The 18,695-nt window shown below is 44.7% G+C and overlaps 1 protein-coding gene and 1 long non-coding RNA gene across 8 annotated transcripts in view; one reads left to right on the forward strand and one right to left on the reverse strand.

The window, feature by feature from the left end:
- The window catches only part of HHAT (hedgehog acyltransferase), a 215,459-nt gene that overhangs the window by 131,289 nt on the left and 65,475 nt on the right, over positions 1-18,695 (forward strand). The window contains exon 16 of one of the 7 annotated variants that reach the window (XR_010307048.1): positions 10,299-10,550. The exons of 2 other annotated variants lie outside the window; for them this stretch is intronic. Coding sequence is in view for 4 of the 5 variants with exons in the window: in XM_064164438.1 (XP_064020508.1) it covers positions 13,704-13,741 (38 nt within the window). In the remaining variant the exon portion in view is untranslated. Of the gene's footprint in view, positions 1-6,695; positions 6,763-10,182; positions 10,551-12,702; positions 12,768-13,703; positions 14,438-18,695 lie in introns of those variants that run through there. 4 more of the 7 variants (XM_064164438.1, XM_064164442.1, XM_064164437.1 and 1 more) reach the window with 4 other exon arrangements.
- Positions 829-17,344, reverse strand: LOC135186595 (uncharacterized). The gene is made up of 3 exons (XR_010307049.1): positions 16,882-17,344; positions 8,218-8,362; positions 829-970 (listed from the first exon to the last, which is right to left on the reverse strand). It is a non-coding gene; the product is annotated as an uncharacterized LOC135186595 (long non-coding RNA).

Raw genomic sequence — 18,695 nt, forward strand, 5'->3', positions numbered from 1 at the left:
ATTATTTAATTTATTGCTACTCAAATCAGAGCAAGATAATGAGAAATTAAAAACCCAAGTCCTAAAACACCTGCTCCTCACCCCTCCCTTCTTCTCATGCCCTACGTCACTCCCTATTTTCTCTACATTCTCCCTTGCAGCAGCACAGAGGGATGGTCAGTTCATCTCGTGTCCTGTCTGCTGCACCTTCCTCCTCAGGGATGGAGTTCCTGATATTCTTCTCTGTTCAAATGTGTGATGGATGTGATGGTTTGGGAGTTCCCCATCCCCCCACTCTTATGAAATCAGCCAGACTAGACTCAGCCAGCTGGGAGTTAAGGTATGAAACTTTATATTCACAGCTTAGCACAATATACAAGCAGATATTTACAGTATTTACAGCTATAGACAGAAATAGCCAAGTTAAAGGTAATACAGAAACACAGCAGCCCTCCCAGAAACCAGAGTCCCCAGGAGGGGCTCCCAACCACATTTCCACCTTCTTTCTGCCCTTCTACCTTATCCCAGAGTTTGGCTTACGTGCAAGGTGAGCTGTGAGGATTGGCAAGGGGGTTAGAAGCAGAATTAATTGGGTTACACAGCAGAGGTCACAAGGAAGAAAGCACCGACACAGAGACACACACACACACACACACACACACACTGTCTTACCTATGTTTGTGTGCTTGTTTTTATCCATCTCAGCAAGCCTATGAGTGCAGCAGCCATCACCACTGTTTTCTTTTCACAGCCTGTAATCTAATTTCTCCCATTAAAATGTTCCAATTTGCCTCAAACTAGCACACACTGTGAGGTCCCTCCCATGGGAGACAGTTCTTCACAACTTCTCAATTGTGAGTCTTTCTCATGGATTGCAGTTCTGCTAGAAGTGCTTCTGCACAGCTCCCTTCCGTGGTGTGGTGGTTTGATTCAGAACAAGACATGTCCGACTGAACCAGCAGGTTAACTTGGCGGTTTTCCCAACACGGAACTGAAGGAAAAGTAACACATAAAAACTCGGGATTGAGATGCCAAAACCTCCTGTGCTGCAGCTCGCATCCTTTCCTCCTTGTCCTAGTTAGATCCATAGAACTCAAGAGTGGTAAGAGTTACTTACCTATTACAGAATTTAGCAAGTTGCTGGGTAAAATGGAATGAGGCCATCCAATATTCAGGCTACTGAACCCAAGGTATAAAGCTGATGCAAAGCAAGGAAGAGAAGATTTCACTCTAGCACCTCAAGTTGTGCTAGGGGAGGTCTAGGCTGGATATGAGGAGGAAGTTGTTGGCAGAGAGAGAGATTGGCATTGGAATGAGATGCTCAGGGAAGTGGTGGAGATGCCATCCCTGGAGGTGTTCAAGAAAAGCCTGGCTGGGGCACTTATTGCCATGGTCTGGTTGATTGGCTGGGGCTGGGTGCTAGGTTGGACTGGATGAGCTTGGAGGTCTCTTCCAACATGCTTGATTCTATCATTCTATGATTCTGAGAAGGCTGAATGTAAACTCTAGTTTCAATAAAAAGATGACATTTTTATGCAACTCCAGCTTCTGGGGCTTAAAAAGAAATCTACTTTTTGCAGGATAGTAATTTTGATTCCAGTAGCTTGGGCTAGAAATTGAGCAGTACTATTTCTTTTGGATTATGTCTTGGAGCTGGTTTTCAGCTCAGGAAAGACAGAAACAAGGAAAGAAAATAGGATGTTGAAGGTGGGAGTAATCATATCAGAAGCACCCAAATGGCCTTGCAGAGGCCATAGGGGAAATTTATTCCTTTCGGTGTGCCAATGTAAAACTTCTCTTTCCAAAGTGCATAGTTTCTCAGTTGATTACTGGTGCTATTTTAAGAGCAGTAGGAGTTGTTTGGGTTTTGTTTTGGGGTTTTTATGTTTTGTTTTGTCTTTAATTACAACTATAACCTGCAAATTTTGCTTCACCAGAAATGTTTCAGAATTTTCAGTCTGATGAATCAATTCATGAGATCAGAAACTGAAGGTGGGCTCTGGCCACCAGCTTCATTTATTTGAAAGGCTGAGAGCATTTAGCCCATTAAGTTGCTGCATTTTGCAGCTATTACCTACCATGAATTTTCTTAGTTTTCCTACTCCTGTAGAAAACTTTCTATCAGAAAATATCACACAGAGGTGAGTGGTTTGTCTGCTCTATCCTGCCAAAACTGTTGTAGAGCCAGAAATGGGTATCAAATTCTCTAATTCTGATCTAATGCTCCATCCTTTTAATCTGATTTGAATATTGCAGTTGTGCCTGCACAATACAGCACAAAAGCTTTTGCTGATCCTATCAGCTATTAGTTCTAATGAGGTCTTTGTCATGGCTTGAGTTCAGTCTGCTGCTGTTATTCTTGCCATGCTGCCGTCATGCCAGCGTGGCCAGTTCTGGGCTCCACAATTCAAGAGACATGTTGAGGTATTGGAACATGTCCAGAGAAGGGCAATGAAGCTGGTGAGGGGCCTGGAGCACAGCCCTGTGAGGAGAGGCTGAGGGAGCTGGGGGTGTGCAGCCTGCAGAAGAGGAGGCTCAGGGCAGACCTCATTGCTGTCTGCAACTACCTGAAGGGAAGCTGTAGCCAGGTAGGGTTGGTCTCTTCTGCCAGGCAACCAACAGACAGTGGGGACACAGTCTGAAGTTGTGGCAGGGGAGGTCTAGGCTGGATGTTAGGAGGAAGTTGTTGGCAGAGAGAGTGATTGGCATTGGAATGGGCTGCCCAGGGAGGTGGTGGAGTCGCTGTCCCTGGAGGTGTTGAAGCAAAGCCTGGATGAGGCACTTAGTGCCATGGTTTAGTGGGCTGGGTGCTGGGTTGGACTGGATGAGCTTGGAGGTCTCTTGCAACCTGGTTGATTCTATGATTCTGACTGCAAAAAAATCCAAGTGCTAATTGGAGCAAAGTGTTGTGGGGCTTGAAGTTCAGATTGTAAAGTTGGAGACTTCTGTGTTCCAGGCTCTTGGGTGTTGGCTCTTTTCTGCAGGGATGGTGGCAGCACATGTGGGTGTGGGGTAGCTGCTGGGTGTGTTTTTCTGCTTTATGCTGTTGGGTTTTTTCCATGTATTTCACGTCTGTTACTGTTCTGAGGTTATGCTTATTGTGAATAAGGCCTAGATCTTTCCAGAGAATTCAGTTAAGGGGATGGACAAATTTTTCTAGGAGGCTACACAAAAATAACAGAAATAAATTTATTTCATTTCATTGGTTCTGCAAATTTCTCTGTAGATTAGGAACACAGAGTGCTCCATCACTTCTTTTTGCTGCTTCTTGCTTGCTGCTTGCCTCTCTCTGACCCTGTTTGCTGACTTGTTTTCACTGGTGAAAGTTCAGGCTGAGGGAGGTAGAGACAGCAGGGCCCTCTGGACCTCTTTGTGTCCAGTGTGGCAGAAGAGAGAGTTGAAGCGTTGTCTAAAGTGGAGTTGTGCTGTTTATTGAACTGTAAATCTGTGTAAATTTGCCTTGTTTATTTCCTTTTGCACTTCTGTCTCTACTCCACTTTGGTACATATAATTTCATCTAACTTCCAGAACTCTGTGTAGCCCCAGGGTACATTTCCAACTTCATAGGATCATAGAATGGTTTAGGTTGGGAGGGACCTCAAGGATCACCCAGTTCCAACCCCCTGCCATAGGCAGGGACACTTCCCACTAGAACAGGTTGCTCAAGGCCTCATCCAACCTGGCTTTGAACACCTCATATGAACTTGCTGAGTTATCAGTGCCATCCACTTCGAGTACCATTGGTTGCACGGTGTGGACATGTACCTTTCCCTTTAAACATTCAGCTCAGGACTGGCAATCTGGGTGCTAGAAGGAGTGGTGAGTCAGTTCAAATCACCTCAGAAGCAGCTCAGATGCTTTCAGAATTTTCTTTTCTTGCTGGAGTGTAGTTGACCTCTGAGACTTTGTATCCCTGATTCCACAATTGAAGTGGGTGACTTCGCGACTAGCTGGAGGGCTGGAACCAGAGAGTGGTGGTGAATGGTGCCACATCCAGTTGGCAGCTGTCATGAGTGGTGTTCCCCAGGGATCAGTGCTGGGCACAGTCCTGTTCAGTATCTTTATTGAAGATCTGGAGCAGGAGATTGAGTCCAGCATCATTAAGTTTGCAGATGACACCAAGGTAGGAGCAGCTGTGGATCTGCTGGAGGGTAGGAGAGCCCTGCAGAGGGACCTGGACAGGCTGAATGGGTGGGAAGAGGCCAATGGGATGAGATTGAACAAGGCCAAGTGCAGGGTTTTACACTTTGGCCACAACAACCCCAAGCAGCACTACAGGCTGGGGACAGAGTGGCTGGAGAGCAGCCAGGCAGAAAGGGACCTGTGGGTGCTGGTAGAGAGTAGCTGAACATGAGCCAGCAGTGTGCCCAGGTGGGCAGGAGAGCCAACGGCATCCTGGGCTGGATCAGGAACAGTGTGGCCAGCAGGACAAGGGAGGTTATTCCGCCCCCCGTACTTGGCACTGGTCAGTGCTGAATCAACCTGGTTGATTCTATGATTTCTCTGTCTCTCCTGGAGCTTTCTATCATGGGCTCCAGCTTGGACCATTTTCACTAGCATGTCTGGTCCATTTCAGGCAGGCCACAGAGCCCATGGACTACTTCTCATTTTATCTGGTCAAAGGCTTCTTGTTGTTCAGGTTCCTGTTCAAAATTATTCCATGGTGCTGCTGTGTTATGCATCCTCCAGGAAGGTGATGGGGAGCAGGTGCTGCTGACTGGATGAGAGTGCTGATGCTCATCATGAGCAGCTGTCTGAGTAACACTGCTGCATGGAAAACTTTTGTGTGTCTGCCGCTGTCTTTCATAGCAGTTTCTGTTCTTTTAAGGTCAGCTCTTCTATTAAGGTGATCGAAGTACATCTTCAGGACAGGAATGAGAAAAGCCTCAGGCAATGAGCACATTGATCTTGCAGCACTAGGTCTGTATTTCAATAGTAGTCTGTGTCAGCAGTTTCCTAATGTGCTGGTACCCACCTGTTCATCAGAAATCAGCTCAGCATGCACATAGGTGATTGCTGGCAAAGTCCATGCAGTGGGGCAGCCTCACTTTCTGGAAACAGTGTGCTGATTTGAGGGTAATTGGAATATTTTAATGAGAGAAATTAGATCATTGGTTGTGAAAACAAAAGAATGATGAGGTCTCTATCACTCATTGGTTTGCTGAGAGGGACAAAAAGCTAAAATGTAAATAATCTTTCTCAGTCTGTTCTGTGTTGCTGGATCTAATCATTTCCTCTTAGCTCTGCTCTAATATCTTTCCATTAATCTTTACTGAAAGAAAACCACATAAGCTTTGATGCTTGCTTTGTCTGTCTGGGAGATAGAGATAGAAAATAAGGGGGTGGTTTTGAGCCCTTCTGGGCAGTTTCTTTTGTCAGGGAGGGAGTTTGGATTTCTGTATTATTTCTAATTGTAAATACATTGTGTATATATGACTGGAAATATTGTCACGCTGTAAACATAGCTTCATCTTACTTCCAAACCATCTGAGCTAGGCTGGTGAATTCCAATAGTGGGGGGGGGGGGCAAGGGAAAGTTCCTAACCTGATACATTGCTGTTCTATTTTGTCACTAGACTTGCAGCTAGTGGGAGCAAGTCCTCCTGAGTCTTGTCTCTGCTGAAAACCCAGTACTAAAGGTCAGTAAATAGACCTGTTAAAGCTGCAAGACTATTAGAATCGTAGACTAAACCAGGTTGGAAGAGACCTCCAAGCTCATCCAGTCCAACCTAGCACCCAGCCCTGTCCAGTCAAACAGACCATGGCACTAAGTGCCTCATCCAGGCTTTGCTTGAACAGCTCCAAGGATGGTGACTCCACCACCTCCCTGGGCAGCCCATTCCAATGCCAATCACTCTCTCTGACAACAACTTCCTCCTAACATCCAGCCTGTACTTCCCCTGGCACAACTTGAGACTGTGTCCCCTTCTTCTGTTGCTGGTTGCGTGGGAGAAGAGCCCAACCCCACCTGGCTACAACCTCCCTTCAGGTAATTGTACAGAGCAATGAGGTCACCCCTGAGCCTCCTCTTCTGCAGGTTGATTCTATGAGCTCTCTAGAGTCTCCTCCAGGCTAAACTTCCCCAGCCTCTCCTCATAGGGTTTGTGTTCCAGGCCTCTCACCAGCTTTGTCACCCTTCTCTGGATACCTTCCAGCACCTCAACATCTCTCTTGAATTGAGGGGCCCAGAACTGGACACAGCTCACTTTCCAAAGCAGCTTATCATGGCACCACAGCAGCTGGAAGAGCTCCAGCAAACCCGTTGGGGTTATTAGGTTCTTGTTTCTTAGCAGGATCAAAGCTTTGCAGAAGGTCATGTGCAGGTCTGTATTGTAAAGCTTCTTTTTATTCTTTTTTTCTTTTTCTTGCTAGAGCCATGTAAAAGGACCTGAAGGATTTTCAGTCCTTTGTGGAGACTCCTCACACCCCTTTTTCCACTGGTGGGTGGAGTGGAAATAGCACAGCTGCAAACTGAAGGCCTTTTCCTGTTCACTTTGCACACAGTGTTGTGAATGTCCCTAACCAGAAATTAACCTTGGGCATTGAAATAGCTTAGCTCTTTGAAGAGGCACTTCTTGTTTCTCTTCAAAAGCTTGAGGCCATTTCTCCATCACAGTCTGCAAACACAAGGACAGTGCTAACAGGTTGTTCCTGAAGCTTGTCACATTGATCTATATCTTTATGGGAAGCAAGCACTGTGAAAGCTCCTCTGTTAGGGCTGCAGTGTATGAGAAATGAGTAAGAAGCAAGTTTGAAAGAGCTGTGTGATCCATCAGCCAGAACAGTGGCAACACTACGTTCCCTCCACCTTGGCAAGCTCTGCCTTTCTGGCTTCTTGGGAGCCACCTTCGCATAAAGAGCGATTGCTTTGGCCTGGATGCAGACAACTGGATTTGCAGCAGTTACCTGCACTTCTAGGAATAGCATAAAGACAAAGGTAATGATCCTGAATTTTCCTCTTCCTGACAGGCAGTGGGCACTCTTTCAATTCAGATGGACTGGTTTTGGCCAGTGTCTTGTGTTAGACTCATCCTAATCTAGAAAAGTCTTTCCTGGAAACCAGAGCAGGAGGAGATAAAAGCAGTCAAAACCCAGTTAGTTTTCCTGGCCTGTCAGGTAGTGTCCAGGGAAATGTGTTTTGCTGGCAGGAATCTGACCAGTGCAATGCCATGCTTTGCATTGAAGCAGGAGCTCTTTATCCCAGGCCAGTGCAAGTGAAACACTCATGCAGGACAGAGGACTTGGTGACTCCTTTTGTCCCATCATACAAACAATGCATTAGCATAATTTAGGCAAACACAGCCCAGTCTGCAACATACATCATGTCTTGTTTTTCCCACTGTCTTCCCCACAAGTCCCACTATCTTTTCCTCCTGCCATGGGAGGCATTCTGAAGCTGTGGCAATGAAGGCCAAGTGCTCATACACTGCTAGTTATTGTTCTTACATTGGATTCCCACAAATGTGTTTGCCCCAGGTTTACATTTCATTTAGACTTTGACTTTTTACAGTGAAAAATAAAAGTCTAAGCTCTGGGGCAAGGACTATACCTATGTGTGTGTGTGTATATATAGAGTCATAGAATGGTTTAGGTTGGAAGGGGCTTCAAGGATCATCCAGTTCCAACCCCCTGCTATAGGCAGGGACACCTCCCACTAGAACAGGTTGCTCAAAGCCTCATCCAACCTGGCCTTAAACACCTCCAGTGAGGGAGCAGCCGCAACCTCCCTGGGCAACCTGTGCCAGTGTCTCACCACCCTCACTGCAAAGAACCCTTACCTAACATCTTTGAATCTCCCCTCTGCCAGTTTAAACTCATTACCCTTTGTTCTGTCATTACAAGACCTTGTCAGTAGTCCCTCCCCAGCCTTCCTGTAGCCCCCTTCAGATCTGCAAGATCACTGCGAGGTGTCCTCAAAGCCTTCTCTTTTGCAGGCTGCAGAGCCCCAACTACCCAACTCTTGTAGCCTGTCCTCATAGCAGGGCTGCCGCAGCCCTCTGAGCATCTTTGTGGCCTCCTCTGGCCTCACTCTTAACACTTCCCTATCCTTCTTGTGTCGGGAGCAATGGTAAAAGGTTCTCTTTCTTACGTGTGTGGAGGAAGGAGTGGTTGGGTTATGAAAAACCACACACAGAAACTTCATGCAAATTTGGCTGTGTTTGTCCAAAGTTACACAGTTAATATGTCAGTGTATTTGGGGTCAGAACATTTCTCTGCTGCATACAAATTTCTGAATACCTTGTGTTGAATCCAGTACTTTTCAGTGGGTTCCTGTTGCAACCTCCTTGTGCATGTTATGTTCGAGTATGTCTTCCTGCAGCTTTGTCACTAGATTCTTCAAAGGGAGAGAGCTTTGGTCAGCATTACAGAAATCTCCTGAGTCCTAGATGAAGACAGTAGATTGGAAAAAAAAAAAAGGTCACCTGTAGCCCTCCTTGACTCAAGTCCTTCAGCAATCTTTGCCTCTTGAACTACTGAGAGTTAATTCAGTGTTTTACAGCTGATCATATCCAGTCTGTAGCAAAAGATACCAGGTTCTAGTAGCTCTGCAGAAGAGGCAAGATGAAATATTGGTCCAGGTATGTGCATATAGTGTCATATAAATGTTTCTATAGTTAGTTTCTTGCTATCTCATAATCTGGTGATTTTTTTCCACTGTGTGCCTTTAACTCTGATTCCATCACTGGATGATTTCTTACCTGCTTAAGACATGAAATGATCATTTGATGTGGAAAGAATTACCAGGTCTGAAGTTCACTTTGCTCTCTCTGGTTCCTATATGTCATTATCTTCCCTTTGCTAATTTTCTGGCTGGAATATGTGTTCTTTTGTTGCTGTCTGAATAGAAATACTTAATTAGAATAGGAAGTGGTAATGCTTCTCAGAGGCAGCTGTTGTCCCTCCAAATGCAAAAGTCAGTTTAACAGTAGCTTCAAAATGCCAGAACACAAGCAGTGACCGGGTCAGAAAGCCTGTACTGACATCAGGTGCATGTGTAGTAGATCAAGGAAAGATCATCAGCTGCATGTGTTCATGAGCATTTGCTGCTGCAGCCTGCCTTAGGATAACACAGCAGCAGCCAGATCTGTGCCTGCTGGAAAGATAATGTTCATGAAGTCATCAGGTTTTTAAAGAAACAGAGAACTTGAACATGTTGCAAAGCTGGACAGGCTTGAGTCTCAAAGCAGAGGAGCTGGGATCATTCATTAGTGAGTATTTTGAGGGGTAAAATCAGTCTGCTGGCTCTGCTGCAGGGCCCAGCTTTCCTCCAGGCCCCTTTGATGAACCAGCAGATTTATCAGCATCATAGTGCTAACTGGTATCCAAGTGCTGCTTTCTTTACCAGAAGGCAGCTGAAAACTGTAGCTAAAAACCTCCACACTGGAATTCCAAAGGGCAGAATTAGGCTTCTTTAAGGAACTAACTCAGAAAGTTCCTTGGGAAACAGCCCTTAAAAACAAAGGAGTCCAGGAAGGCTGGGCATACAAGAAAGAACTCCTGAAGGCACAGGAGCAGCTGTGCCATTGTACCAGAAGATGAGCCGACGAGGGAGGCATCCAGACTGGATGGGTAAGGAGCTGCTAAAGGAGTTAAAGATAAAAAAGAGGTGTATCACCTTTGGAAAAGAGGGGAGGTGTCCCTGGAAGAGTTCAAGGATGTTGCTAAGTCTTGTAGGAAAAAAATTAGAGAGGCAAAAGGCCATTTAGAACTTAGGCTGCCACTGCTGTTAAGGAGAATAAAAAATGCATCTTTAAATATATTAGTGGCAAGGACAACCTCCAATGCTTATTAGATAGAGAGGGTCTCTTCCAACCTGGTTGATTCTTGATTCTATGATACTTGTTGATGCAGCAGAAGCAGTTTTGGTGTGTAAGGTGCCATCACTGCATGAACTGCATTAAAATGTCCCATTAAGATGTCTCGGCAAAGGACGTTGGACAGCTTCCTTGGCGTGTTCCTCCCACAAGCATCCAGACAAGATACTCAGAAGTAAGGCATTTAAAAAAAAACCAACCCACAATGTATTTCTATTAATGAGATCCATGTTCTCTGAACTATAATCAAAGCTTGGTGTGTTTATACATGAAAATCATTAGCATAGTTATCACAGGAAAGATTGAAAGTATATAGCCTAGTGTTAGGGGTTAACCCCTACTGGCAGGTGGTCTGAACCTGACTCCAGGTCCTTCTGACTCCTCCTAGGATGTGGTCTTGAGCCTGATCCCAGGTGCAGTGGTTAGCCCACTCCCACTTCCTCTTTGGAGCTCTATAAAAGCAGAGGAACTTCCTCTTTCTCTCTAACCTGCTTTGCCTGACAGCACCACCCTGTTCCAGCTGCTTTGCCACATGGCCAGCCAACCACATAGTGGACCAACCACCTCCTGAATCTACTTCCATCCTTGCCATCAATCCGGTTTTAGAATCATAGAATCAACCAGGTTGGAAGAGACCTCCAGGCTCAGCCAGTCCAACTTAGCACCCAGCCCTGTCCAATCAACTAGACCATGGCACTAACTCGTCTATTTCAAACTCAAATGTTTGAGTTTGGCAGAGGTTTTCTCCTCTAATGGGTAAGTAGCTTATTTTTGTTCTTTCAGTGCTTAATTTGTGCCCTCACACATAATGAATGCACCCAGACTAGACTCAGCCAGCTGGGAGGTAAGGACTGGAGCTTTGTATTCACAGCTTAGCACAAGATACAAGCAGTTACTTACAATATATTACAAATATTTACAGCTACATGCAGGAATATACATGGTAAAAATAATGCGGAAACACAGCAGCCCTCCCAGCAGCCTAAGTGCCCAGGAGGGGCTCCCAACCACCCTTCCACCTTCTTTCCACCCCTCTGCCTTATCCCAGAGTCTGCCTTACTGCAAGGTGAGTTGGAAGAATTGGCAAGAGGGGTTGGACGGAAGTGATTAGTTGGGTTACATACAGGGCCAGGCAGAAGCAGTTAATACAGCAGAAGCTAGGGAGAGACAGTGTCTTATCTAAGTTGGTGTTCTTGTTTTTGTACATCTTAGCAAACCTGCGAGTGAAACAGACATAGTTGTTTTCTTTTCACAGCCTATAATCTAATTTTTCTCATTAAAATATTCCATTTAGCTTCTAAGCAGCACAGATCTCATTCCAGGTAGCACTGGTTAATACCAGGTAGACTTTCCTTTAACCAGAGAGCAGCCCTAGGCTATTCCCTACAACAATAGCTGGTAGATGGTAATGCAATTTCACTCATAAGAGAAAAAGTAGATAAAAAAGCTCTTGTCTGGTCCAGCTGCTGCTTTTTTCTGGTCTTTGTTATCTGATAAAAATGCAAAGTACAGTTTCACCTCATTGCTGTGTACAGCCTCCTGAAAGGGTTGGTCTCTCCTCCCGGGCAGCCAGCAACAGAACAAGGGGACACAGTCTCAAGTTGTGCCAGGGGAGGTCTAGACTGGATGTTAGGAGGAAGTTGTTGTCAGAGAGAGTGATTGGCACTGGAATGGGCTGCCCAGGGAGGTGATGGAGTCGCTGGGCGTGTTCAAGACAAGACTGGATGGGGCACTTAGTGCCATGGTCTGGTTGATTGGCTGGGGCTGGGTGCTAGGTTGGACTGGATGAGCTTGGAGGTTTCTCCCAACCTGGTTGATTCTATGATTCAATTCTATGATGCAGAGACTAGTGTAAGGGAAGAAATGCAGCTGTATATAGCATCACAAGGCATTGCCCTTTTTTCTTTCTGTGTGTGCAAGTGCTGAAAATCAGAGCAGTAGGATCTCTCTCACTTCTGTTTTTGCCCCTTTTTCAGTAATTCACCTGTAATGTTGTTAATAAAACTTTCAATTTAAATAGATGAAGTAAAGTAATAAAAAGCTTGACATAGTGAGTTCATAGTAACTAACAGTCAGTGCAGTATCTTGCTTCTCAAATGAGACAGACGTGAGCTGCATGTCTATTTACCCATTATATATATATAGATATATATAGAGAGAGAGTTTAGGTCATCTTTAAAACCAGCAGCCCTTAATTTGATTCCTGAAATCCTTTTTCCTGAAGAAAAAAAAAAATCTGTATTTGCTGGATACTGTTTACCCACTCATTAGGAGCTCTATGGTTACATGTGGCTGTAAAGTGTCTGTGTAAACTAAGCATGAAGACAGCACTGCCTCTGATAAATATTTTAATCAAAGTGCCATAAGAGAATGAGAACAGCTGGGATAATTTATCCTTTTTATAATCCTCTCAAATCCACATAATTTCTGTTCAGTGAGGCAATTTAACTACCAATATCCTGTGAAGTTTGTCATTCCAGTCATATAACTGACTAGCTGCAGTAATATTTATCAATGCAGTAATATTTATCAATGCAGTAATATTTATCAATGCAGTAATATTTATCAATGCAGTAATATTTATCAATTTATTGTAAACACAGTTCTCTAGTGGCCACAGACCTTCTGTCTGACATGGTCTTTTGGAAGCAAAAGGCTGAGATTCAGCTTTCTAGCTGAACTTCTGTTTCCACAAGCCAATTTCATTCATAGACCACATTAAACTGTTCACATCTGATCCACTCATTACTGAAGAAAGTAGTCTTTACTAAGTTTGACTAAAGTCTTTTGAAACAACGTTCTTAACAGCTCTGATGTGTGTGTGCACTACCTTTCAATTCTTGGGTTGCTTAATAAAAATCAAATTAAGAGCTTAAAATAAACTAAACAGTACACTTTTGATTTATAGAATGACAGAATCAAGCAGGTTGAAACAGAACTCCAAGCTCATCCAGTCCAACCTAGCACCCAGCCCTAGCCAGCCAACTAAACCATGGCACTAAGTGCCTCATCCAGGCTTTGCTTCAACACCTCCAGGGACAGCAACTCCACCACCTCCCTGGGCAGCCCATTCCAATGCCAATCACTCTCTTCCTCCTAACATCCAGCCTAGACCTCCCCTGGCACGACTTGAGACTGTGTCCCCTTCTTCTGTTGCTGGTTGCCTGGAAGAAGATTCCAACTCCAACCTGGCTACAGCCTCCCTTCAGGTAGTTGTAGACAGCAATGAGGTCTGCCCTGAGCCTCCTCTGCTGCAGGCTGCACACCCCCAGCTCCCTCAGCCTCACCTCACAGGGCTGTGCTCCAGGCCCCTCACCAGCTTTGTTGCCCTTCTCTGGACATGTTCCAGCACCTCAACATCTCTCTTGAATTGTGGAGACCTGAACTGGACTGAATTAATAAATGTTAGCTATCACCTCCTAGAAGATAGATACACAGGGGTTTTTTTGGTCTAAATTGTACCTCCTCACTTAAATAGAACTTTCCTTTGAAAAGATTTTATGAAAGAGCCTCAGCTGTTTTGTGAGAAACTTTGAGGCAGGGCACAGAAAAGGCAGAATGTTTATATAATTTAATATTTATTATTACCAGCATCTCAGTAAATGTGAAATCTGAGCACTATTTCTGTTTTGACCATCTTCTAATCCCCTTCATTGCATTATCACTTATATAACTTTAACGTTACTCTCTTCTTGTGCCTGAAGTCTGTATAGTAATAGGAGGGTTTGCTTCAGGATTTTGAGATCATCTGGTTTTTACATGCTAAAACCATCCTCTGGTTCTAATGCAGTGATGTTTAAAATGGTGTGATTTTTATTGGGTTTGGTATCTTGTAATTCAATAGAAGAACAGGTGCTTCTTGCCACTGGAAAGAGGACATGAGCTTTTGGATTTTTCCTGTCTTCAAAGCTAGAGCAATGTTTGGACAGCTGGATGCAGAATGGTAACTACACCCATGGAAGTCATAAGACAGACTGCCTAAAGTAAACAAAGGCTTTGCTCAGCATCAACACTCAGAGCTCTGTTACTCTTGAAATCAGAAATGAAAAAGATGCATTTTTCTGGACCACAGGAGTAAATGCCCAGAATGGTCAGAGAAACGTGGAAATGCTTTAAGGTTGTAAAAGAACCTGAAGATGATGGAGTCCAACCCTTAACCCAGCACTGCCAGGGCACCACCAAACCATGGCCTTCAGCACCACACCAATACAGCTTTGAAACATCTCCAGGGATGGGGATTCCACCACCATCTTGGGCAGCCTGGCCCCCTTCTGGGGGAAGAAATTGTCCCTCATATCCAACCTAAACCTCTGGAACAAATGGAAGTAATTTCCTCTTGTGCTGCCACTGGTTCCTTGGCAGAAAAGCCCAACTCCAACCTGGCCCCAAACTCCTTGCAGGGAGTCACAAGGTAGGAAATCCATGAATGAAATTCTGTTCAGGATCTGGGAAGGTGGAGGAGGCAATTTTTAGATTGTGGCTCTTACGCTTGGCAAAGGAAGTGAATGCTATGAAAAGCTAATAAACTCTGGGAGTAGGAATACTGTTATATTGGGAAGCTGTTTTCATATGTGCTGTAGGAGAATGTAAAAGAATCTGCTTGTCAGTTCTGGCAAGGTGCAGAGCTTCCTCAGCACTGCTCAGGCCCCACCTTGAGTGCTGTGTCCAGTTCTGGACTCCTCAATTCAAGAGAGATGTTGAGGTGCTGGAAGGTGTCCACAGGAGGGCGCCAAAGCTGTTGAGGGGCCTGGAGCACAGCCCTGTGAGGAGAGGCTGTGGGAGCTGGGGGTGTGCAGCCTGCAGAAGAGGAGGGTCAGGGCAGAGCTCATTGCTGTGTACAATTACCTGAAGGGAGGCTGTAGCCAGGTGGAGTTGGGCTCTTCTTCCAGGCAACCAGCAACAGAAGAAGTGGACACAGTCTCAAGTTGTGTCAGGGGAAGTACAGGCTGGATGTTAGGAGGAAGTTGTTGTCAGAGAGAGTGATTGGCATTGGAATGGGCTGCCCAGGGAGGTGGTGGAGTTGCTGTCCCTGGAGGTGTTGAAGCAAAGCCTGGATGAGGCACTTAGTGCCATGGTCTGGTTGACTGGCTAGGGCTGGGTGCTAGGTTGTCCTGGATGATCTTGGAGGTGTCTTCAAACCTGGTTGATTCTATGCTTTTATGATTCTATGACTAAAATGTACTTTACATGCTAAATATTAATTTGAAATCGATTCTTCAATTTCCTCAAAACATGGATCAAACTATTAAAAATACCTTTGAGTGCTGGACTGTTTCTTTCTTCTTACCAGCTATGCCACAGCTTCCAAGGCTAACCCTGCCCTGTGTCACACCATTTGCATGAGCATCGATGATGTCCACTGTTTTTGTTCCATTTGCATCTCCTGTCCTATGTGTTAACTGCTTCGCCTTTCTGTCTCTTTCCACTGCTCTGTTATAGTGTTCTCCTGCATTGCACTTTGTGCCTGCACTTCCTCTTTTCTAAGATCCTTGCATTTGCCTTTGAAACCAAATTTCAGTCTTCTTTCTGCCAAGTGATGTACATGTTCATTGTCCATCTGTGTGCTCTGTCTCAATTGGTGTGATGCTAAGTTTTATATGTCTGACTCCTGACATGATGTTCTTAAACTGGAGTTACTGACATGGTCATCCTGACAAGAGGAACATTTTATTGCACTGTATGTGGGGTCTGTAAGCACTTTGATGTTGGAACTGTATTTCAGTGCCAGCCCTTAATGTTTTCAATATTTCAGTTTAAGAGTTCTCCTTGACACAGGGAGGCTGTTTTTTATCAAGCTTTCCATTTTATCTTCTCAACATATGGGCTCCTTCTGCACAGACTTGGGTTAAAATGCTAACGTGCAGAATTAAGTATTAAAGAGAATTGAGGAAAGGTGACCATTAGTTGTGGGTGGCTGCTCAGCAATCTGGACTTACCATGTAAAACCATGTGGAGAAAAAAATCTCCTTAACGTGGAATACCCTACTCTGCACCAGCATGCCATGGGCCAGGCTGCTGAGTCCATTTAAGGTAGGGACTTGTACTGGTTTGAAGCTAAGTGGAATATTTTAATCAGAGAAATTAGATCATAGGCTGTGAAAAGAAAACAGTGCTGATGTCTGCTTAGAGAATCGTATCATAGAATCAACCAGGTTAGAAGAGAGAGGCCTGGATGAGGCACTTAGTGCCATGGTCTGGTTGATTGGATAGGGCTGGGTGATAGGTTGGACTGGATGAACTTGGAGGTCTCTTCTAACCTGGTTGATTCTGTGACACATCCTAATGCTGACTCTTCAGTGTGACTGTGAAGCATTAAGGGTGGGGATTGGGGATTTTTTCTCCTGCTTTCACTGTGCTTTTTTTTTGTATCTTCCCACTGTCAATGGTGTTTCATACCACAGCTAGGATTCCTTTTGAGTGCAGGGACAGTAGTACATAAGACAACTGTAAAGATTTGGCTACAGTAACCTTCCTGTACTTCTCTTACAAAAGTGCTGATCCATCAGGTCTCTTGAAACTGAGATGGTGGCAGAGCTGTGCTTACCCAAGGACACTTTATAACCATTTTAGTCACTGAAGTTAATTACACTAAGACTTTGCCAAATTTGTATGGGTCTTGAAAGATGACACAATTTGTTCCCATGACAATTTATAGATGATTCAGAATTACAGTCTGATTAGAGCTCCACAAATCAAATATAGAGGTTATTTTGTTAGGAAATGTTAACATTTGCTCAGCACTTTTTACAGAGTTTCTACCATCCTGTGAGTTCTGCAGGAGCAATTTCATTAATAATTCAGTTCCACTTTATGTGCTACTGCCTTCATCAAAGGAGTTAGCTACTGACAGCACTTGTATTTAATGTTCTGTGAAGCTTGATGGAGGCATAAAATTAAGTCTGCTTATATATTCAAGATGTAAGACAATAAAAATGTTCAGTATTAGGACGATTACAGCTCTAAGTAAGCTGCAAATCAACTTTCACTCAGCTTACGACTCTTCACTGTAGACTTAAGTGTTCAGGCTGAAACAAAAGTTGCATGATTGACTATGAAAGAAGGCTCAAAAGGCTGGACCCACGCTTACCAGGTAGAAGCCACTCCGGATTGTAGTAGCAGCAGATTACAAACTGATCATTTCATAGAATCAGCCAGGTTGGAAGAGACCTCCAAGCTCATCCAGTCCAACCTAAAATTAAGCTAAATCACTTTCAGAAGAATAAAAAATAGTATTTTATTCTAAAGCCATAGAAAATAGAGCAGCTTCAGCAAAAGTAGAAGTGTTAGTAAATTGGTAATGACCTTGGTCCATCTGCCCAGGTAGTTGTCCTGCCTCCGTAATTGAAATGCATTAAAATGCAATTTAAAGGTCATAAAGGATGCCAAGTCAAAGGCATAAGCAGAGTTTCTGATCAAAACATTAAGTATTGTGTCTGACTTTTATGAACAGCTGAAGGATTTTGCCAAATGGTACATTTCTGTTATTTAGTCTGGCTTCTTTGCTATGACAAACTTTGACTGCATCTGAGCTCTTCAGTTGAGTCCAGTGCTCACGAAACCGCTACAGGACAGTCTTGTAGCCATAGCTATCTTGCAGCTCTGCATTCAAGTGAACACTGGGATAAATCTCAATGCAAAACGATTCTTCAAAGGGGAAAGAATGGGTCATTTAAAACAGCCTTGGCCCACATGACTAATACAATGTAAGCAAACATGAAAGATGCTAACACAGGTGTCAGAAAAGTTGATCTGAAAAACAGAGCTTTCAAAATCTATGTGGAATGTGTCAGTATCCATTGAAAAGACTTTCTGAAAGCAGGAAGGCTGTTGGACAACCAGATTGTGTATTTAAGAATTCCAATAAAGAGCCAATTGGATGCTTTTCTCTTTAAATGTCTTTTTTCTGCTGCAAGAACCTGCTGCATTCAGTGACCATGCATCAATTTTTGAGAAGCTCTTCTGTGTCACCCAGAATATGAAGTGTGAGGCACTGCTTTTTAGTAATAATTCATGTAGAAGATCCAAATGAAAATAAAGGGAAGAAGTCCTGTTCAATATATTTACTGATCATCTGGACCACAGGATTCAGTCCAGCATTAGTAAGTTTGCAGATGACACCAAGCTAGGAGCAGGTGTGGATCTGTTAGAGGGTAGGAGAGCCCTGCAGAGGGACCTGGACAGGCTGGATGGGTGGGAAGAGGCCAATGGGATGAGATCGAGCAAGGTCAAGTGCATGGTTCTACACTTTGGGAAGCCAGAGTGGCTGGAGAGCAGCCAGGCAGCCAGGGACCTGAGGGTGCTGGTAGATAGTAGCTGAACATGAAGCAGCAGTGTGCCTGGGGGCCAGGAGAGCCAATGGCATTCTGGCCTGGATCAGGAAGAGTGTGGCCAGCAGGACAAGGGAGGTTATTCTGCCCCTGGACTCAGCACTGCTCAGGCCACAGGTTGAGTGCTGTGTCCAGTTCTGGGCTTCTCAATTCAAGAGAGATGTTGATATGCTGGAAGGTGTCCACAGGAGGGCAACAAAGCTGGGGAGGGGCCTGGAACACAGCCCTGTGAAGAGAGGCTGAGGGAGCTGGGGGTGTGCAGCCTGCAGAAGAGAAGGCTCAGGGCAGACCTCATTGCTGTCTACAACTACCTGAAGGGAGGCCGTAGCCAGGTGGGGTTGGTCTCTTCTCCCAGGCAACCAGCAACAGAACAAGGGGACACAGTGTGAAGTTGTGCCAGGGGAGATATAGGCTGGATGTTAGGAGGAAGTTCCTGGCAGAGAGAGTGATTGGCATTGGAATGGGCTGCCCAGGGAGGTGGTGGAGTCCCTGGAGGTGTTCAAGAAAAGACCAGATGGGGCACTTAGTGCTATGATCTAGTTGATTGGATGGAGCTGGTTGATAGGTTGGACTG

Source organism: Pogoniulus pusillus, chromosome 25 (assembly GCF_015220805.1).
Source record: "Pogoniulus pusillus isolate bPogPus1 chromosome 25, bPogPus1.pri, whole genome shotgun sequence".
Lineage (NCBI taxonomy): Eukaryota > Metazoa > Chordata > Aves > Piciformes > Lybiidae > Pogoniulus > Pogoniulus pusillus.